The following is a 17,585-nucleotide window of genomic DNA, read 5'->3' on the forward strand; positions in this document are numbered from 1 at the left end:
ACATCAGTCACTTTAAAAACGCACCTTATCCAGGATTTTGGTCTTCCCTGTGTCCACATGACCCAGTACACAAACCACAGGAGATCGGAGCTTGTCCAAATTAATGTTCTTCAGGTTTTCCTGCCTTCGTTTCTGCACACAAAGGAAAACATGATTGATCTCATCTCCACTGACTAAAATGTATCTGTACAAAACACTGAGTATCTGTACCTCTATGCGCCTCTTGGCCTTGTCGTAAAGTCTCTCCTCTTTGCTTCGGTCATCATCCGAATCGCTCTCGCTGCTCGACTCTGAGCTCGGCTCTTTTCTTGCTTTGTTTGTGGTCGTCTTGTTGCTGCTGTCTTTGTTGTCCTCCTCATCCTCACTCTCCTCCTCTCCTTCACCGTCCTCCTCTTCTTCTTCCTCATCATCCTCCTCCTCTTCATCATCCTCTTCTTCCTCACTGCCATCCTCCTTGTCTTCAGCAGGTTTTTGTGTAGCTGTAGTGGGTTCCTTCACCTCGATGTGAACCTTCTTCATCTCTGAGTGCACAAACGTCAAATGAATCAGGGTCCGTGGAAAACTACCACCAAATGACTTTGATTTGAAAAGATTTGCATCTGTGGGACAGGTTGCTTTAACCCCACCTTTCTCCTCATCGCTGGCCATGGCCTCCCAGTCGTCCAGATCAGCAGCCTCTGCCTTTGGCTCCTTAACTGTAACAATGAAAATTACATTTTTAAGAAGCCATAATACTTCCTTTACAGGCATAAATTTATGAACAGACAATTTTACTGTATAGCATGCAATGTGACGGAATTTGGCAACTTTTGGATTAATAACTCAAAAGTAGGGCTGTAAAATGAATCATATTCAAATCGCGATATGGAATAGTGTCAGTAGTTATAGAAACCACAAAAATTACTATCTGCATGTCAAAAACTCAGAAACTTAAAAGGTCTTCATGACAGAATGAAAAAATCAAAGTATGGTTAACATGAAATTGCGATAGAAATATATCACTCTTACTAAAATGTACTTCTCAAAATAGTAGAAGTAGTAGTAATAATAACAATATTGATTTTAGATGATTACTATTTTAAAAAAATGAGGAATAACAAAAACGAGATTTTTACATCCAAGTTTTAATTTATAGTTTCGTTTTGTTGTGCAGACCTGACAGAAATAAAAATGCTATGTATGATTTATTGTAAAGTATTTTTTATATTTTGATTACATTTAAGACGGATTCAAATGTTACATTTTCCAATTTCAATTGATCAAACATGACTAAAACACTAATGACTAAAACACAGTTAAACCATTAAAATAAAAAAATTAAAACAGAATTAAGGGGAAAAAATAAACAGATTTTATAGGGCCCTACATTTGAGAAAGCAAAGTCAAGCTTAATACTTTTCATTTTAAACCGGAGTAAATCTAGCAGAGCTGGCTGTGATTGGTCGTTACCTGGCTCCGTAACAGGCTTGTCTACTTCCATCTCTGTTGTGATTGGCTGAGGTGCCTCTGATGTAGGTGCTGTCACTTCTGACGTTTCTAATATAAGCCAACAAAAAAAATCTTAGGACATTTTAACCATCTTTGATTACAGCAGGGAGCAAGTCAGGATCTAACCTTCAGGAGTTTGTGCTGTTGGCTTCTTTTTTCTCTTGTCAGAGTAAACGGGCTTCTTCTTTGGCATTGCATCTTTGGATGGCACTTCAATACCTGAAAGGAAGCCAACGACACCACCAGGTCAAAAAATGACCATCATAACTTCATCATAAGCACTATCAGTCATGTTCTCACCCTGAGCCTGCAGTGCTCGCAGTGTGGCTTCTGCTCTGGCTCGAGCCTCTTTCTGGGCCTTGGTGAGGAGTTTTCCCTCCTTCTTTAGTCTCTCTTTTCTCTCCTTTTCCTTTTGCTTCTTCTTCTCCTTCCTCTCGGCCTCTAGACGCTCCTATGGATGACGGTTTCAGAGTTGAAGGAACCATAATCATAATTTGACACCATGATCTTGAGTGACTGTCTTTCCACTGACCTGCTCCAGTCTCTGAGCCTCCATCTCCTCCAGCAGCTTCTGTTTCTCCTCCTCTTCTCTTTTGATTCGTTCCTCCTCTTCCTTCATTTTGGCCAAGGCCTCCTGCATGGCTTTCACCGTCGCTTTGCTGGGACCCTTTTTCTTGTCTTTCTCCTCCTTTTCACCCTTCTTCTTCTTCTTGTCCTTTTTCTTTTTATCACCCTCAGCCTCCTCTGTAGAAAAGCAGGGGGAAATTAGTTGGAGAATAAAAAAACAGTGATCATGTAGGCTTGAAATAACCCAGACGAGCATCTTGGATATCAACCAGTGTGGCTTAGATGTTATCAACTAATTTATGGTCTTAAAAAGCTTATTGAATATTCACAAATAATCATGATGCCTTTCATCATCTTTTTATAAGTTTCCTATAGAGCATGTTTGACAATTTAGCACTCCTCATCTAATGACTTTAATAGTGATTGATTTAAACTTCAGTAGCAAAATTGCTACTTCCTACAGTTCAATATTTTGGATTCAGTACGATTTTTATTTTAAAGAAATTACATTTATTTCAAATAAATGTTGGTCTTTTGTTCTTTTCTATTTATAAAAGAATCCTGAAAAAATGCACAAAAATAAAATAAGCAGCAATAACGGTTTTCAACACTGATAATGATAAGAAATAGGGCTGTAACGATACACCAAACCCACGATTGGGTTCATATCACAATCTAGCACGGGGGCTTGGGGGGTGAAAAAAATAGAGATTTTGAGAGAAAAAAATATATCTTTATTAAATAACATTTGAAAAACCTGTATAAACTGAACACAAAAGAAAAAAAATAACTATGCAAATTATCAAACTAAACTAGGCAGTGTGGGCTGCTGCTTTTGGGTTGTTTTCTGCGCTCCAACTAAATTGATTTCGGGATGGTGCCGTAAGATATGCATCTGCATGTTGGACGTGTTGACCGGTCATTTGAGAAAGCTTCTTAAAACACTTCAGGCAAATTGTGTGGATCTAGTCGACTAGACCAGGGGTTCTCAAACATTTTGGAGCCAGGGACCCCTTACAGGGGAAAAACATTTCCAAGGACCCCCTCATATTTATAACAGTGACTGAGCCTAAAGTTAATGTGGGAGCGGTTAATGAAATATTTTGACACAAATAGTCTCGACCCAGGGTCATATGCAGGGTTTTCTAAATAGCATACTGAGGTCCCAAAATTGATCTTGCTAGGGGGGTTCGGGGGCATGCCCCCCGAGGAATTTTAGATTTTCTTGATCTACACGTGCATTTTAAGGTGTTTTTAAGGCCAAAATTTTTTACTTTTTTCTTGATATACCCAGAAAGAATGGAAGTGCAATGTGACAACATGTCCCATAGGTGGGGCACATTGTAACATGACCATATGACAGATTAAAATGTTATCTGATCTAATCAAACAAATATACAAGACAAACAAAAAAGCTATACAACATAGTTCAAAACATATTCATTGTAACGCAGTGTGACAACATGACCCACTTGCACAACTGGGATTTACGTTGTGCCCCGCTATCCCCAATATTTCCTTTCCCGGTTGATACTTTGCAAACTGATTGTTTCTGTCGTTCGTTTAAAACTTCTATAACAGCTGTTTAGTTTAGCGATTTACATATTATCTCGCACTTTATGACCGAATAACTGAAGCGTCATGCGGAAATTCGCGCTCGGCTTGCAGCTTCTGTGAACATAAACCCGCCTACTTTGATTTAATCTCCGACTCAAACATTTTGACATTGACGAGCGCTGTTAGTCTGCTGAAACCGCTCAGATGAGAAGGTCAGTTATCATCATCGCGATGTTTAATATCCTTGCAGCACCAAATTAGAGTTAATATTAGGCAATTATTTCACAACTTTCATTATACACATAGAAAAATTACAGAGGCCCGGACCTCAGGGACCTCAATTGTGGGTATACGACCCTGTCCCTATGCACAAATTTATAATTTACTATATTTTTTCAGAAAATAAGTTGCACCTGAGTGTGTAATACTTTGTTGCGTTCTTGAGGCGTAGGCCTACTTCCCCTCACTCCACAGCAAATCCTTAAATTAATGGTATTCAGAACAAAACGAGAATGAAAAATAATACTATTAATAGATAATAATACAAATAATAATAATAATAGTATACAGACAACATTTATTTAAAACATCAAGTCTAAACGAATTAAGTTGAATCGAAACTGAAACTGCAGACGTTGGGCTCGTGCATCTCTCATTCGGTCCAAAGTTTCCATATTTGCGATGTAGCCTAACATTTGGATGCTTAACTATTTATGTAAAGAAAGCTTCATGCTTCAGTCCCAATATAGGCCTCCACGTATCAGCATCTTCACATTTGGAGAAATGAGATTGGAACAACAGCAAGTCGACAGTATATGATTGACCGTCTCTGCCTTCATAGTGTACAACAGACAAATTAAATTAAGCAGAACTTTTTATAAGTTCGGTGAGTATTTTATTTTGATAATGAACAGGTTTTGATGTCAAATTAGCAGTGCTAGAACTGACATATTGTGCGCGCACACGAGACGCCGGCGCGAACACTTGGATTTTTCCTCAGCAGTGGAAACAAAGGAATACTCTTATTTATGGTCATAAAGATAAGAGTACATCATTCAAAACGGCAAAGTGTCTATTTTTTATTTGTGTATACATTAAAAATGACTACAAAATGTCATGCCTTTTAAAAATAAAGAACACAACAGGATGCGCGTTCTGCCGTCTCCGTCTCCTTAGCTGGCGCACGTGCCCAAAAATCGACCAAAATACAGCGAATACTTGACGCACAGACATAAGAAATATAGATAGATTATCTATCTATAGAAACCTTTAAGAGCCTACTTTTTTATTATTTGACATTAAATGCATTATATAAGTCACTTTGGAATAAATAGCAAGTTTTCAGATGCTAAAGAAAACATGACTTACAGTCGGGAAAAACGGTAGGCTGTTATAAATTATTTCGCGGACCCCTTGGCTATAGTTCACGGACCACCAGGGGTCCGCGGACCCCACTTTGAGAACCACTGCACTAGACGATTTAATTATAGAATATCAAATAGGTTGTGCGATTATCGACTAAAAAAATCTCCATGTTTTTGGTGCTGACGAGTTCATGTATTGTAGCATGTAGGGTGCTGCTAATAAAGCACATAAAACCTGTCACAAAGAACCGGCAAAAGTAATTAAGTCTGTTTTCTTTCGTTTTGAATTGTTCTGTTTAAAAGTAGACATTTCAATATAGATATATTTTTCAGTTCTGTGAGGCAAGTAGGCAACCTTATATGCTGAGTTTCGGTTCATTTATGAGACGAGCTCCAGCTCACGAGCCGGCGCCTCCGTTTCGTGATTATCTATCGTCCGCTGTATTTACTTCTTATTTATTAAATCCAGGTAATTGGTTGATGAAACATTGATTAAAATTAAGATACAATTAATATAAAATGAAATTCACTTTAAAGAAAGTCTTTGTGCTTTCTGTTTGAGGTCTCTGTGAAAGTTTTAGTGCCGCTTCCAGAGAACTATCACGTCCGTAACATAGAAAACAGTTATTTTAAATTGTGATAACAATTCACAATATTACTGTATATTTGTAATAAAATAATTAATAAAATTTTTACAATATTACAACCTTGGTGTGCAAAGAGACTTTTCAAAAACATAAACAATATATACTACTATATTTAATACTGACCCCAAACTATTGAACAGTAGTGTGTGTAATATATATATATATATATATTACTGTAATTTTAAATCCTGCATTGCACATTTAATCAGTGTTATCACTGAGAAAATAAGTAATACAAACAAATAATAAAAAATACACCTTTAAAATCATTCAAATCAATCTGAAAATACCTGAACACAAATATCTCATAAATATATATATATATATACAGTATGTATTATAATACACATGGAAACACTCCTGAGTGGACAATGTACTATGGAAAATCTGACCTTCTCCTTGGACATCAGCTTCATCCTGCTCCACTGAAGCCGCTGTCTCTAATGTCTTGCTCTCTGTTGAAGGTGTGGTAACCGGTTTCCCTTCATCCTTTTTTGAGGCCTCTTCCTCTTTTTCTCTCTTAGCCCTCAGCTTGGCCCTCTCCTCATCTTTCTTCTTCTTATCCCTCTCTTTTTTCTCTGCTTTCTTCTGCGCAGCTGTCTTCATCTTGAAGGACGGGTCTTCTCTTTCGTCTTCCTCACTCTCTGCTTTGGCTTTGCCTTTACCCTTCTTCTTCTTGCTTGAGGTTTGAGAATCATCATCCGATTCGTCATTGTCGCCCGCTCCTCCACCCTTCTTCGCACCACCATCTTCATCATCCTCCTCCGAGTCAGACGCGCCCTTTCGCCCGCCTTTCTTTTTAGCCTTGGGTTTCTGTCGTGACTGCGAGCCCTCGTCCTCAGAGTCTGAAGCAGGACCAGCAGGAGCGGGAGCCGCCACCGTCTTTGTATCTTTCGTCCTGTGCTCGTTTTCCATGTTGTTCTGACCCTGATCTTCATCACCTTCCTCATCCTCCAGATTCGCCTTCTTATTCTTCTTGGCCTTCTTCTTGTCTGCTTTCGTCAAGGTGGGCTCAGGTTCAGGCTCTTCACATGAATCGGATTTCTAAGAGGGAAACACATGCAGGAATTGCTTTCAATGGAAAATGACTCTACTTATAGTATCTGCAATATTAGAAGAGGGAGGAAAAAAGAAAACGTGTGTTGAACGTGTTTATCGGTTTGTGTTACTAAAGAATACCTTTGCGGTTTCTTTTTCTGGTTTTCCTGCTTTCTCTTCTACTGACAGCCTCTCTAGTTCTTTCTGGATTTCATCCTCACTGCAATAAAAAGAAGTAATCAATCATTTCCAAACATTTACACTAATGATATTTTCATGTAAATTAATACTTTTATTCAGCATTTTTTTCACATATTAAATTGATTAGTGACAGTAAAGACAATTATAATGTTCCAAAAGATTTCCATTTCAAATAAATGCTGTTCTTTTCTATTCATCATTAATACTGAAAATAAATGCAGCACAACCGTTTAAAGGGTCATGAAACCCTAAACCCAATTTTCAGATTTTAACAGAGGTATGTGTGTTGAACACCATTGAAGACAATGTTAGCATCTGTTAGATCTAATAATAGGGAAAATGGTTAAATTTTAGTTTTTTTCCGCTATTTCTGTCTTCCGGGTTTAAAATCTTCATTGTGTCCACGTCGTATCCTCGTATCCTATGAGAAGACACTGTCTCTTAATTATTCATGACACCACGTGGATCTTTCCAGTGACAGACATGTCAAACTGTGATATCGCGCAGTAGATGAGCAAAAGTTCCAGTGCGTTGCATATCTTTCCCCGCGATGCTGCCAGGGCTAGACTCTGGCCATCAACCACGGACACATCTAAACTGTGTGTGTGTAGCATGCATTTTTGTAGCGAGAGAGAGCTTCGAGAACTGGAGAATGGTGGACTTCGGCCTTGTTCACCAATCCAAGTTGCGTCTTGCGAGTGATCCGGTACCAAGTCCCGAGGACTTTTCTATCCCTTCAGAGGTAGGTGTGTGTGTGTGTGTGTGTGTGTGTGTGTGTGTGTGTGTGTGTGTGTGTGTGTGTGTGTCTAAAATGTAACCCTGACCGTTTTACTTGCCTTAGTTTTGTTAAACCTCTGAGGTTGACAAACGTGCCGGCGCGTTTTGCTGGATTTTTTTTACATAGCAGAAAAATAGACTTAAAGGAGAACTCCGGCGCAAAATGAACCTTTGGTCTAATAAAACATTGGTACCTAGTCAACCGTTCTCTGAGATTTGTTTTCATGATAATCAAATGTAAAGAGTTTTATCTCTAAAAACTGTTTAGCGTATAACGCTAGTAATTGGGGCATCTATTAAGTAAAAATAAATCGCTAGTTTATACCACTTACAAGACTCAAAATAGCCCCACACGAACACAGTAACATAATGAGGGTCCCTACATGCAAAACGAAGCATTGAGAACTTTGTAAGTGTACATTTTGCGCCGGAGTTCTCCTTTAAAATACTCCGTCATTTATGGTCATACAGACATAAGAAATATGAAAAAATAAACTGTTAAATGTCTACTTTTTTATGTGTCCACTTACAATCGAAACAAAACATTGTGCTTTTATAAAATAAAGAAAATAAAGAAAATAAACAGGGTGCGCTTTCTGCCTCTCCGTCTCCGTGAACTTATTTTCTGGAGCACGACTCTAAACTTAAACAAAACTCAGCGAATACTATTCACCCAGGCAAGAGCAGTATATCTTTATAATCATTTAAAATGAATTATTTTCAAATATGCATTTATACTATATATATTAGGGGTGTAACGGTTCACAAAATTCACAGTTCGGTTCGATACGATACACTTGTGTCACAGTTCGGTTCGGTACGTTTCCGATACAGCAAAAAGAAAGAAATGCCAGAGAAATTTCCTTGATTTAATTTTTTTAATTATATTTTTATTAAAACTAACATCAAAGTATGATATTTTTTAACTGAGCAATGATGGAGCTATACTTGACTTTTCTTAGGAGCTTATAAAACAAAACAGCTCCTTGGACAAAATGAAATGTAATATTCTAGTAGTTATAAAGGTTTATTTTAGTTCAGATTAACACTTGAGGGCAGCAATTGTATTCATAATGTCAAAATAAAACCGACGTAATGTTACTTGAAAGCATTGTAGCCTACTATTCCTGCCAAACTTCCATGGTTACAGTTAGTAGTGTTACTACAGTAAATCCATGGTGAATGTTGCTGATCTGTGGACACTGAATAGTTCATTCATGGCACAATGTTTCTTCCTGGTTTCCACGTCAGTGCTGTTTGATCCGTTAATAACGGAGAAATGCGAATGTTTCTCACTAGATCTCGCAGCGATGTTATTACTTCAGTGGCGATTTCAAATGCTTTCTTTACTGGATTTCGCTGTGTAGTAACAGTGCTTATGATTAAGATCGGCTCGCGCTGCATTGGTCCAAACTGATAAACGGCCCGTCAACCACACAATAACGAGTGGTTTCGTTCCGCTTACATGACATTTGATGTTGGGCAATGTTGTGGTCAAGCCAGCATCTCTTATGAGCGCGCTTGCCACGCGTGACGCGCCTACATTTGAAATAACGAAATTTTGGTCAGGAAAAATGGTCCAACGAACCGTTCGGTTCAAAAATGCGTACCGAAAACCGAACCGAAAGCCTCGTACCGAACGGTTCAATACGAATACTTGTATCGTTACACCCCTAATATATATATATATATATATATATATATATATATATAAGCAAATATATATTTAATAATGACATTATATTGTACATGTACATTAATATGTTTTAAATAGAATTACGATTACTGTAGGCAGAACGAAACCTCGTTTGAGCTGTGCAGCGCGGACAGTTTATCAGCTGAGATCAAGTGAGAAAGTGTTTGAATTCGCTGCAGTATCGCTGCGAGATGTAGTGAGAAGCATTCAAATTCTGCGCAGAATTCTTTGTTAAATATCAGATCAAACAGTGCTGACGTGGAAAGTTACAGAAGTCTTTACAGTCTATAAATCACCAACGTTCACCATGTATTTAATGTAGTACTGCTAACTGTAACCATGGTATTGTGGCAGAAATAGTCGAATGTTTTTACATTATTCATTTCAGGGTTCGTACAGTTGTGGTCAGAATTATTGGCACCCCTGGTAAATATGATCAAAGATGGCTGTAAAAATAAAGCTGCACTGTTACTTCTTTTGATTTTTCATTCAAAGAATACGCAAAAATCTAACATTTTATTGAAGTAAAAGAATTGAAAGTAGGGGGTAAATCACATTATGAAATAAATGGTTTTCTCCAAAACACACTGGCCACAATTATTGGCACCCTTTTATTAAATACTTTTTGCAATATCCTTTTGCCAAGATAACAGCTCCAAGTTTTCTCCTATAATGCCTGATGAGTTTGGAGAACACCTGACAGGAAATCAGAGACCAGTCCTCCATACAGAATCTCTCCAGATACTCAGCTCCACATTGGTGCTTCTTAAGTTCACCCTACTCATTTTCTATAGGGATCAGGTCAGGGGACTGGGACGGTCATGGCAGAAGCTTTCAACAATATTAAATAAATCTTGACCCTTAACTATTTGAGCAGTAGGTTAACTGTAAAGCAAGGGGAAATCTCTTTAGGCTTATCAACTGTGTCAGTGTTGGAGGAAAAAGACAAAGACTTACTCATAGTCTTCTTTCTTTACTTTCTTTTTCTTGCTCTTTGATTTGTTCTGCTCCTTGCCTGCTCCCGCTCCTTCAATCTCTGCCGCAAGTGCGTCGATGTCAACCCCGTCGTCTTTGGCACTATGAAATTCAGAAAAAGATGAAGAATACATTCAATTTGACTGAGGACGTTTTTCCATGCATTTTAACTTTAAGGTCTTCTTCATGGTGGTGTATTTCTTAAAGGTGACTAAAAAAATATCATCAGGCACAAACACACTTAACATTTACAGTTTACCTCTTCAAGGACATTTGACTATAACTTTCACGAATCACATGATTCCCCCTAATAGTAATCTTCCTGTTTGAACAGGAAATACATCTCTACAAAAATAGATTTTACATCAATAGATTTCACAGGGTATTTAAATGGTGTACATTTTAAATAAAATATTTTGCATTTAAATAAATACAGAAATGTTATGAAAGCGAATAGAAATGTACATAAAACTAAAAATATTTGATGAAATCAGGTTCACACACATATACGGTGCAATAAAACAATTAACCTCTGAGTAAATGCAGACCACCAGAAATGATTAACTAGCAAATGGCCAGGAAAACTGTGACTTCACATCATACTTTCACTAAAAAGACTATCATTATTGACCAGTGGTGTAAGTCAATATATTTCTGACAAACTCGTCAATCAACCAGCATTACAACAGCAGCACAGATGCATATTACACCCCAAAAACCACTCTAGATAACCAATGAAAGCGCATAGCAATATTTACAACAAGATTTACACAAACTGAGCATATTAAAACACGTGCACCTTACCCGTCAAGTCAAACACAGCAATAAGGAGGAAGTGAACTTGTGCTGCTGCTTATATAGTGGAGTCTAAAGCCCTCCTTGCATGCTTGTTGCATCAGAAAGGGAAATGCACTGTTTACTAGCCTCACATCACAGGGTAGATGTAGATCCCTGTCACGTATAAACTGCTGACCTCAACAAACACAGAGCAGATGATGAAAGGCCAGCTAATAGACAGTTGGACAAATTACTTGAATGAATGAAGGAGAGATGGGGGGACGTTTAATAAATTCAAAAACGTGTTTTAGCAGACCAGTTCTCTGATGCAATGCAAAGCCTTTTCAAAAGTCAGTAATAGTTACAGGTAATCTTGTTTTGATGCAACTGAAAGTGCAATAATTCATGGCTGGATCTCATGAGATCTTCTGAGACTGAACAGGGAATGACATAGCAACCGGCACTGAATTGGTTAGCATAGGTTAACACACTCATTAGGGCACTAATCTACTTAACCACCTCCAGCAAGGCCAGAAGAGCAAGAATCTGCTCAGCATCAGACCCGGCTAAATTTAGACAATTCAAGCGACTATACAACGCAAGGAGAAAACAGGTCAAACCAGGTGAAACTACTGTCCCACATTGCCCAGTAATACAGCACTAAATACAAATACTAATACAAAACTAAATAATGATTTCAAGTAACAAACTAAAAACAATCCACAGCAAACCAAACAGAAGAACATAAAAGATTAGAGTCTGACATAAAAAATACAATCATTTCTAAGCTTCAGATTTTGATCAATTAATTTCCAATAATATATAAGGATTTTAAGTATATATATATATATACATACACACACAATGTATTTGAATTATTTTATATTGATTATAGTATATTAATTTATGAATATATTTATAGTCATTTAATGCACTCTGAACCGGTTTAAAAACATTTTACTCTAACGAGACATATTTATTATTGAAGATTGCATGATATTTTAAATTATATATTAAATAAATTATACACAATTAAAATTATATAAATGTGAAAATTGATAGAACTGTCATGTTTATTTATGTATGTTTGCATGATTGTGAGAAACATTTAGTATATCACTCGTAACCAATTACTCAAACATCAATGAAGTGTTAATAATTTTTCTCATTCCAGAACTGTGGTGAAAATATAATTTAATATAATTACCGGTAATCACTAAAATGTTTACAAAGCATATGATCTTATAGGTATAGACAAGTAAAGATCAGATGTTGCAGCAACCCTGACAAAATGCACACACACCCACACACACAAAAGTTGATCTTAAAATTTTAAATACAGCCTGAATCACTTTTATTATTTATCATAAGCTTGTCACAATCACACCCCTTGATCTCAGTGGGAAAGCCAAAGCCCAATCCAGCTGGTGAAAGACTGTCACAGTCTTGCGAGCATTTTAACATTTCCACAGCTCAAGATTTCTAACTGTTACAGTCGTTGTGCCAAATTCGGACCCCCTCCTTCAGATTTTGACCCCCCTGAGTCCCAGGTAGGTTTAGGATTAGGTGTGTGGGTGGGGTTAGGATTAGGCAACCAGGTAGCGGCCTCAACGAGGGGGTAACAATTTAGCACGGAGTTCAAATAAGGCACAACACCGTTTCTACATGAACAAAGATCGATGGCATCCCATAGAAGAGCGTTTTACCGAAGACAATGCGAAACCGCCAGGCAGCACAATGGAAACGGATGATGTTGCACTGTCGGACGAGAAATCAGATACTGCGTGTAATACACAGAGGCCACTGCCCTTAAATACGAGTGTCTTCTCTGCTCGGACAGTGTCTGATATGATATGACAGCAGATGTGAAGTGCATCTAATCTAAGACTCACAGCTGGAGGACCTCGACTCAGGGGGGTTGCCTAAACCTACTCGTGTCTCATTTTAAAGCCACAAACGCGACAAATAAGAAATGCTTACAATAAATTACGCAATCAGCCTCGTGTGTAGACCTGTATTAGTGAATGTCAGTGATCTACTGACGATATTCCTCTTTGGTAAGAGCGTCAGTATGGTAATGATCAAGACAGGCCTAGTTACAGCGGCACATGAACTCATGCCCATCAGAAGCTAGCCAGGTGGCTAACAGTGTGTCTCCTTAAACATTACCCGTGTCAAGATTACAAACAGCACAGTAATTCGCTGTAGTCCGTGTTACGCATTCGCCCGTGTTCTGACTTACCCGTCATCTCCCTTATTTTTCTGTTTCTTTCCCATTATGTGTGAATAACTGTAACAACCTCGTTGCGATGCAGTGTAGTCGGTGTAGCCACGCAAGTTGGTCGTGCTCGCATTGCGCATGCGCACTTGACATTGAGTAATCGCGCACGGCGGCCTCAGCGCAGACCTTTAGCGCTTCTGGATAGTCCATTCATTCGGCTACATATTAAAAGGATGTATGCGATTTTAATGAGATTTAGGGGTCTTTGACTCCAAAATAATGCCGTTCTTTTACTTTTTCTCAAACAACCCGCACACAAGACAAAAAAGAAGACTATATTTAAAGAATAAAATTAAAGGCCATCTACATGACATACTAATCTGCGTGAAACTGCGCGTCAGGAACAGTTTGCCTGTTCGAGACAAGGGCGCCGTGCATGGAAAGTATGTTACCAACAGCCAAACCTTTCGACAAAAACATACTAATTTAGATATATGTAAAAAAAATCTTCATATATATATACGTGTGTGTTTTTTAAACGGGGGTGGGGTAATTAAAATATTATTAATGATACAAATAAATATATATTTATATATAAATATTCATAATTGTTAAAAAATATTTCAAAGTCTATTTATCTATCTAATATAAAATATTTATAAATGTACAAATATTCATTTTTATTAATATTATTATTTTGGGGGGATTTTAGTTTTTATTAATATTATTACTTCTAACAATACTATTTAACAATAGTATATTTATATTAATATTTCTTACTAAATATAATCTAATATTATTTCCCTATTAATATGTGCAAACACTAAATGGTTTAAATAATTAAAATATGCTAATTATATTCTACAGTACTAGAATCTCTGCCCAATTCTTTAAATTTATTTAAGTGGTTTCATCATAGATTTGTGTTTTTCCATATAAAATCTCTGCATTTGTGGATAAAGTGTAACTGTGCAGGAGACAACTTTAAAATTAATGTCCATGGTTTTTGAAACAGGCGACACAATGTTTATATCTGACTTTTTTTATTCACATTACTGAAAGCACACCTTCACACAATCTATGAATCTTCCCAGCAACATCAGCGCTCATTGAACGGGTTCTCATGAACGCCGCCACCAGCACTGCAGCTTCATTTGGACAGTATTTGCTGCCAGTGAGAGTTGATGTAAACTCATTCACCGTCTCTGGAGGAAGCCAGTTTTCAGGGATTTCCACAGCACATTGTTCTACAGTACCACTTTTGATGTCCATGTCAAGCTTAATATTCACATCATCTACCACTAAAGATGTGCAAACGCTGAATTTTGGAGTTTTGCCATAAATCCACTCCCACATTTGAATATCCTTTGTCATCTTATAAATGCCAGGCATAAGAGCTTCATGAGTGGGGTCAACTGTGATGACTGGGCTGTCAAAGCCAAATTCATTATTGTACTGGGAAGCAATAGCCTCCATGATAGTATTGGAGTCAAGAGTGGGATCCACATCCGAAAGGTTCTTGACAGGGGTAGGAACGCTTGGGGTGGCATTGCTCCTGATGACTTCAGAAGTGTTACTCTTCAGAACTGAGGACAATATTGAACGATCAACAGAACACAGCAATGTACAGTGGTGATAAGCAGAGGTTCTGCCTAATTTCGCAGCAGTGCCTGAAATCTTGTAATGCCCATTCAACAAAATGTCAAATCTGTCTGTTGCAGTGACATCTAGATCGGGTCGGAGTGCTTTCAATGCACTGGTAACGACTTTAAGATTTCTGTGACGGTCGTATTTCTTCTTGGAGGTGAAGAAAGTCATGTTGATGTTCCCAAAATCATGGAAAACCGTCCCACCTCCACTGCGACGTCTCGCTAGCGGGATCCCCAAGCGCCTCAACAGGGGAAGGTTACACTCCTGCCAGGGGTTTTGATGTCTGCCTATGACCACCACTGGGGAATTTCTCCATAATAACAATATGCTTCTGTTTTGCAGATCAACGTGATCGTGAATCCAGTCTTCTAAGGCTAGGTTCTCAAATATGCCAGCTGACGCAGATTTTAGGATGATACCAGCTTTTCCCATCTCATCGAAGTAGGTGGACAAAGTGCTTTTGAGGCGAGCTGGCCCAGAGAGGACACATGCCCTGTTTGACAGTTTTAAAATCATCGCTAATCGCTCGAAATGTTGATAAGGCTATAATACATCACAGCTTATTTGATCCTGAGGTGTATAGCGAATACTTTCGAGACAATGTCGCACATCAAAAACAAATCTGTACAGTTTTTGTACCGCTTATTCCCATGCCTGCAGTTAACATTTACAACCGGGTCAACAGGATCACATATCCTGGCAAGTCATAATAAAAGTCAAATTTGACAAAAGACAAAATTGAATTATACAAAATTAGAATATTAAATGTATGTAATTTTAAGTAAATAATAACAATATTTCACTAATAATATAAACGATTCCTCGGGTAATTGTATTGTTCAAGAGAAAACAAATATTAATAATTGAATCACAAAAAAAAAATGAATTCGTGACGGACTTTTATTTTGACATGTTGTTCTGGAGGCAGGCGTTTGATTTCGTGTTTCACAAAGTTGGCCAAATGTTTTAGGAGGTTGTATTTTTTTCGAGGTCTGTTTATAATTATTTCAATTTTAACAAACAAAGGATATACAATACAATAACTCACAAACAATCTTTCAGACAACAATTTATGTCTCAATATTCAACAAGTGAAAATATATAAAGAAGCCTATTGAAAAATATTTCTCAAGAAATGTAAAAAAGAAAAAAAGAAGAAAAGATAAAGAAAAAGGGGGACAAAAATTAATAAAAGCATATTCCGAAAGAATATTAAACATGACACAAATTCTAGATGTTTTTATAGCTTTCTTATTAACAGAGATTGAGATTGTATAAAATAGAAATTTAAAACTTGTTTGAAGATGTTAAAGCGTATATTTACATGCATGGATATAAACTTTCCAATTAATAATAGAAGGTTTATGCAAAAACTTGCTTTGATTCGATTAATCTCATTAATATAAACCCCCCAAAAATGTGTATATAAGATATGGAAAAATCACAAAAGTTGCTCTGTATTATATTTCCACCAAACTTTTTGCTACAAAATGAAACCACTGCCTCACTTTACCTAAAAAAAAAAATAATCTATAGTAGAATTGGAACTAACTAGCCTACTTTTTTTTTTTTACCATGAAAAGCTTTTTAACCATTACAATCTTATTAGCCGAATTGAAATTAATTAATTATCATCCTTTTTTTCTGTCTAAATGAATCTGTGTGCGTGCCTTTGTTCACAGTTGGTGTTTGTCGCACTGTGGAGAGTCTGTATATTTAAAGATCACCACTAGGTGGTATTAGATAATTCCGAATGCATAATTCAGTTTGACAGCTGTACAAGCAATTCGATCAGTACAAGATCTATGTTACTCTTCTCAAAGTAGTTGAGATTAAGATTCAGAATGAGATGAGTACATTACTAAATTCAATCAGAAAGAAAGCATTTTGATAAATGGTGTGCATTTTGATGCAGTTGATCAAGCTCACCAGTGTCCTAGTTAATATCTGACTTATTCAGAGAATTAGATGTTCCTTTGAAACAAACTGCACTTATCTAAATTCGGTTCCTGTCATAGATCAGAGATAGTGATTTGTACCTGAAATTTAGATTTAGCTTTAGATTTAGCTTTGGTATAAGTAATTGGTATAGCTATTTTGACCGGATCATTTCACTTCACAATAAGGTATATTCAAACATTACAACATTTAGTTATAATTGAATTTTAGTCAATCTATATATATATATATATATATATATATATATAAATTCAAAAGATGACGCGATAAGTCATGGGGAATGTTTTAATGTAGTTAATAATCAGTTAACCATTTTTTATATTTTCTTTTTAGGTGTTTCTGTTAAGGTTAAATCGTCAAAAGTATCAAGTAAATTTTATGTGAGAGTAAGCCGAAGACTAAAAACGTTTTGTAAAGAACAATGGGGGAGTGAATCGGTGAAAGTCAATTCTCTGAAATCTGATTGGTCAGCTTCTCATCTCTGATTGGCTGTTGCACTGACTGAGTGGAATCTACGCAGAGCTCTGAGCGGATGCTTCCGGTATGACCGTTGTTTGACAGATCGGGACGGACAGTCGCTTTCAGGTAGGGTTATCAACGACACACCATGTACAGTTTTACTGGTCATCCGGATTATGTGACAGCACGTTTTATATCTAGTGTAAGTT

The 17,585-nt window shown here is 37.1% G+C and overlaps 3 protein-coding genes across 6 annotated transcripts in view; 1 reads left to right on the plus strand and 2 right to left on the minus strand.

Annotated features, from left to right (window-relative positions):
- The window catches only part of eif5b (eukaryotic translation initiation factor 5B), a 28,693-nt gene extending 15,206 nt beyond the window's left edge, over positions 1 to 13,487 (minus strand). The window contains exons 1-11 of the mRNA XM_056250456.1: positions 13,330 to 13,487; positions 10,293 to 10,412; positions 6,803 to 6,881; positions 6,016 to 6,667; positions 2,021 to 2,232; positions 1,789 to 1,939; positions 1,615 to 1,707; positions 1,450 to 1,536; positions 627 to 695; positions 211 to 521; positions 25 to 132 (exon numbers count right to left, since the gene is read on the minus strand). Coding sequence (XP_056106431.1) covers positions 25 to 132; positions 211 to 521; positions 627 to 695; positions 1,450 to 1,536; positions 1,615 to 1,707; positions 1,789 to 1,939; positions 2,021 to 2,232; positions 6,016 to 6,667; positions 6,803 to 6,881; positions 10,293 to 10,412; positions 13,330 to 13,448 — 2,001 coding nt within the window. The 5' untranslated portion in view covers positions 13,449 to 13,487. The remainder of the gene's footprint in view (positions 1 to 24; positions 133 to 210; positions 522 to 626; positions 696 to 1,449; positions 1,537 to 1,614; positions 1,708 to 1,788; positions 1,940 to 2,020; positions 2,233 to 6,015; positions 6,668 to 6,802; positions 6,882 to 10,292; positions 10,413 to 13,329) is intronic.
- An 821-nt stretch (positions 13,488 to 14,308) lies between these two features.
- Positions 14,309 to 15,659, minus strand: lipt1 (lipoyltransferase 1). Its single transcript, XM_056250423.1, has one exon. The coding sequence runs from the start codon at positions 15,472 to 15,474 to the stop codon at positions 14,356 to 14,358; it is 1,119 nt and encodes a 372-aa protein (XP_056106398.1). The 5' UTR covers positions 15,475 to 15,659; the 3' UTR covers positions 14,309 to 14,355.
- A 1,717-nt stretch (positions 15,660 to 17,376) lies between these two features.
- pnpla6 (patatin-like phospholipase domain containing 6) overlaps positions 17,377 to 17,585 on the plus strand; it is a 35,035-nt gene continuing 34,826 nt past the window's right edge. For 3 of the 4 annotated variants that reach the window (XM_056250459.1, XM_056250458.1, XM_056250462.1), the window contains exon 1: positions 17,377 to 17,502. The gene's annotated coding sequence lies outside the window, so the exon portion shown is untranslated. The remainder of the gene's footprint in view (positions 17,503 to 17,585) is intronic. The other variant, XM_056250461.1, reaches the window with a different exon arrangement.

This window comes from Rhinichthys klamathensis, unplaced genomic scaffold (genome assembly GCF_029890125.1).
Source record: "Rhinichthys klamathensis goyatoka isolate OS25496 unplaced genomic scaffold, OSU_Roscu_1.1 h1tg000069l_1, whole genome shotgun sequence".
Taxonomy (NCBI): Eukaryota; Metazoa; Chordata; class Actinopteri; order Cypriniformes; family Leuciscidae; genus Rhinichthys; species Rhinichthys klamathensis.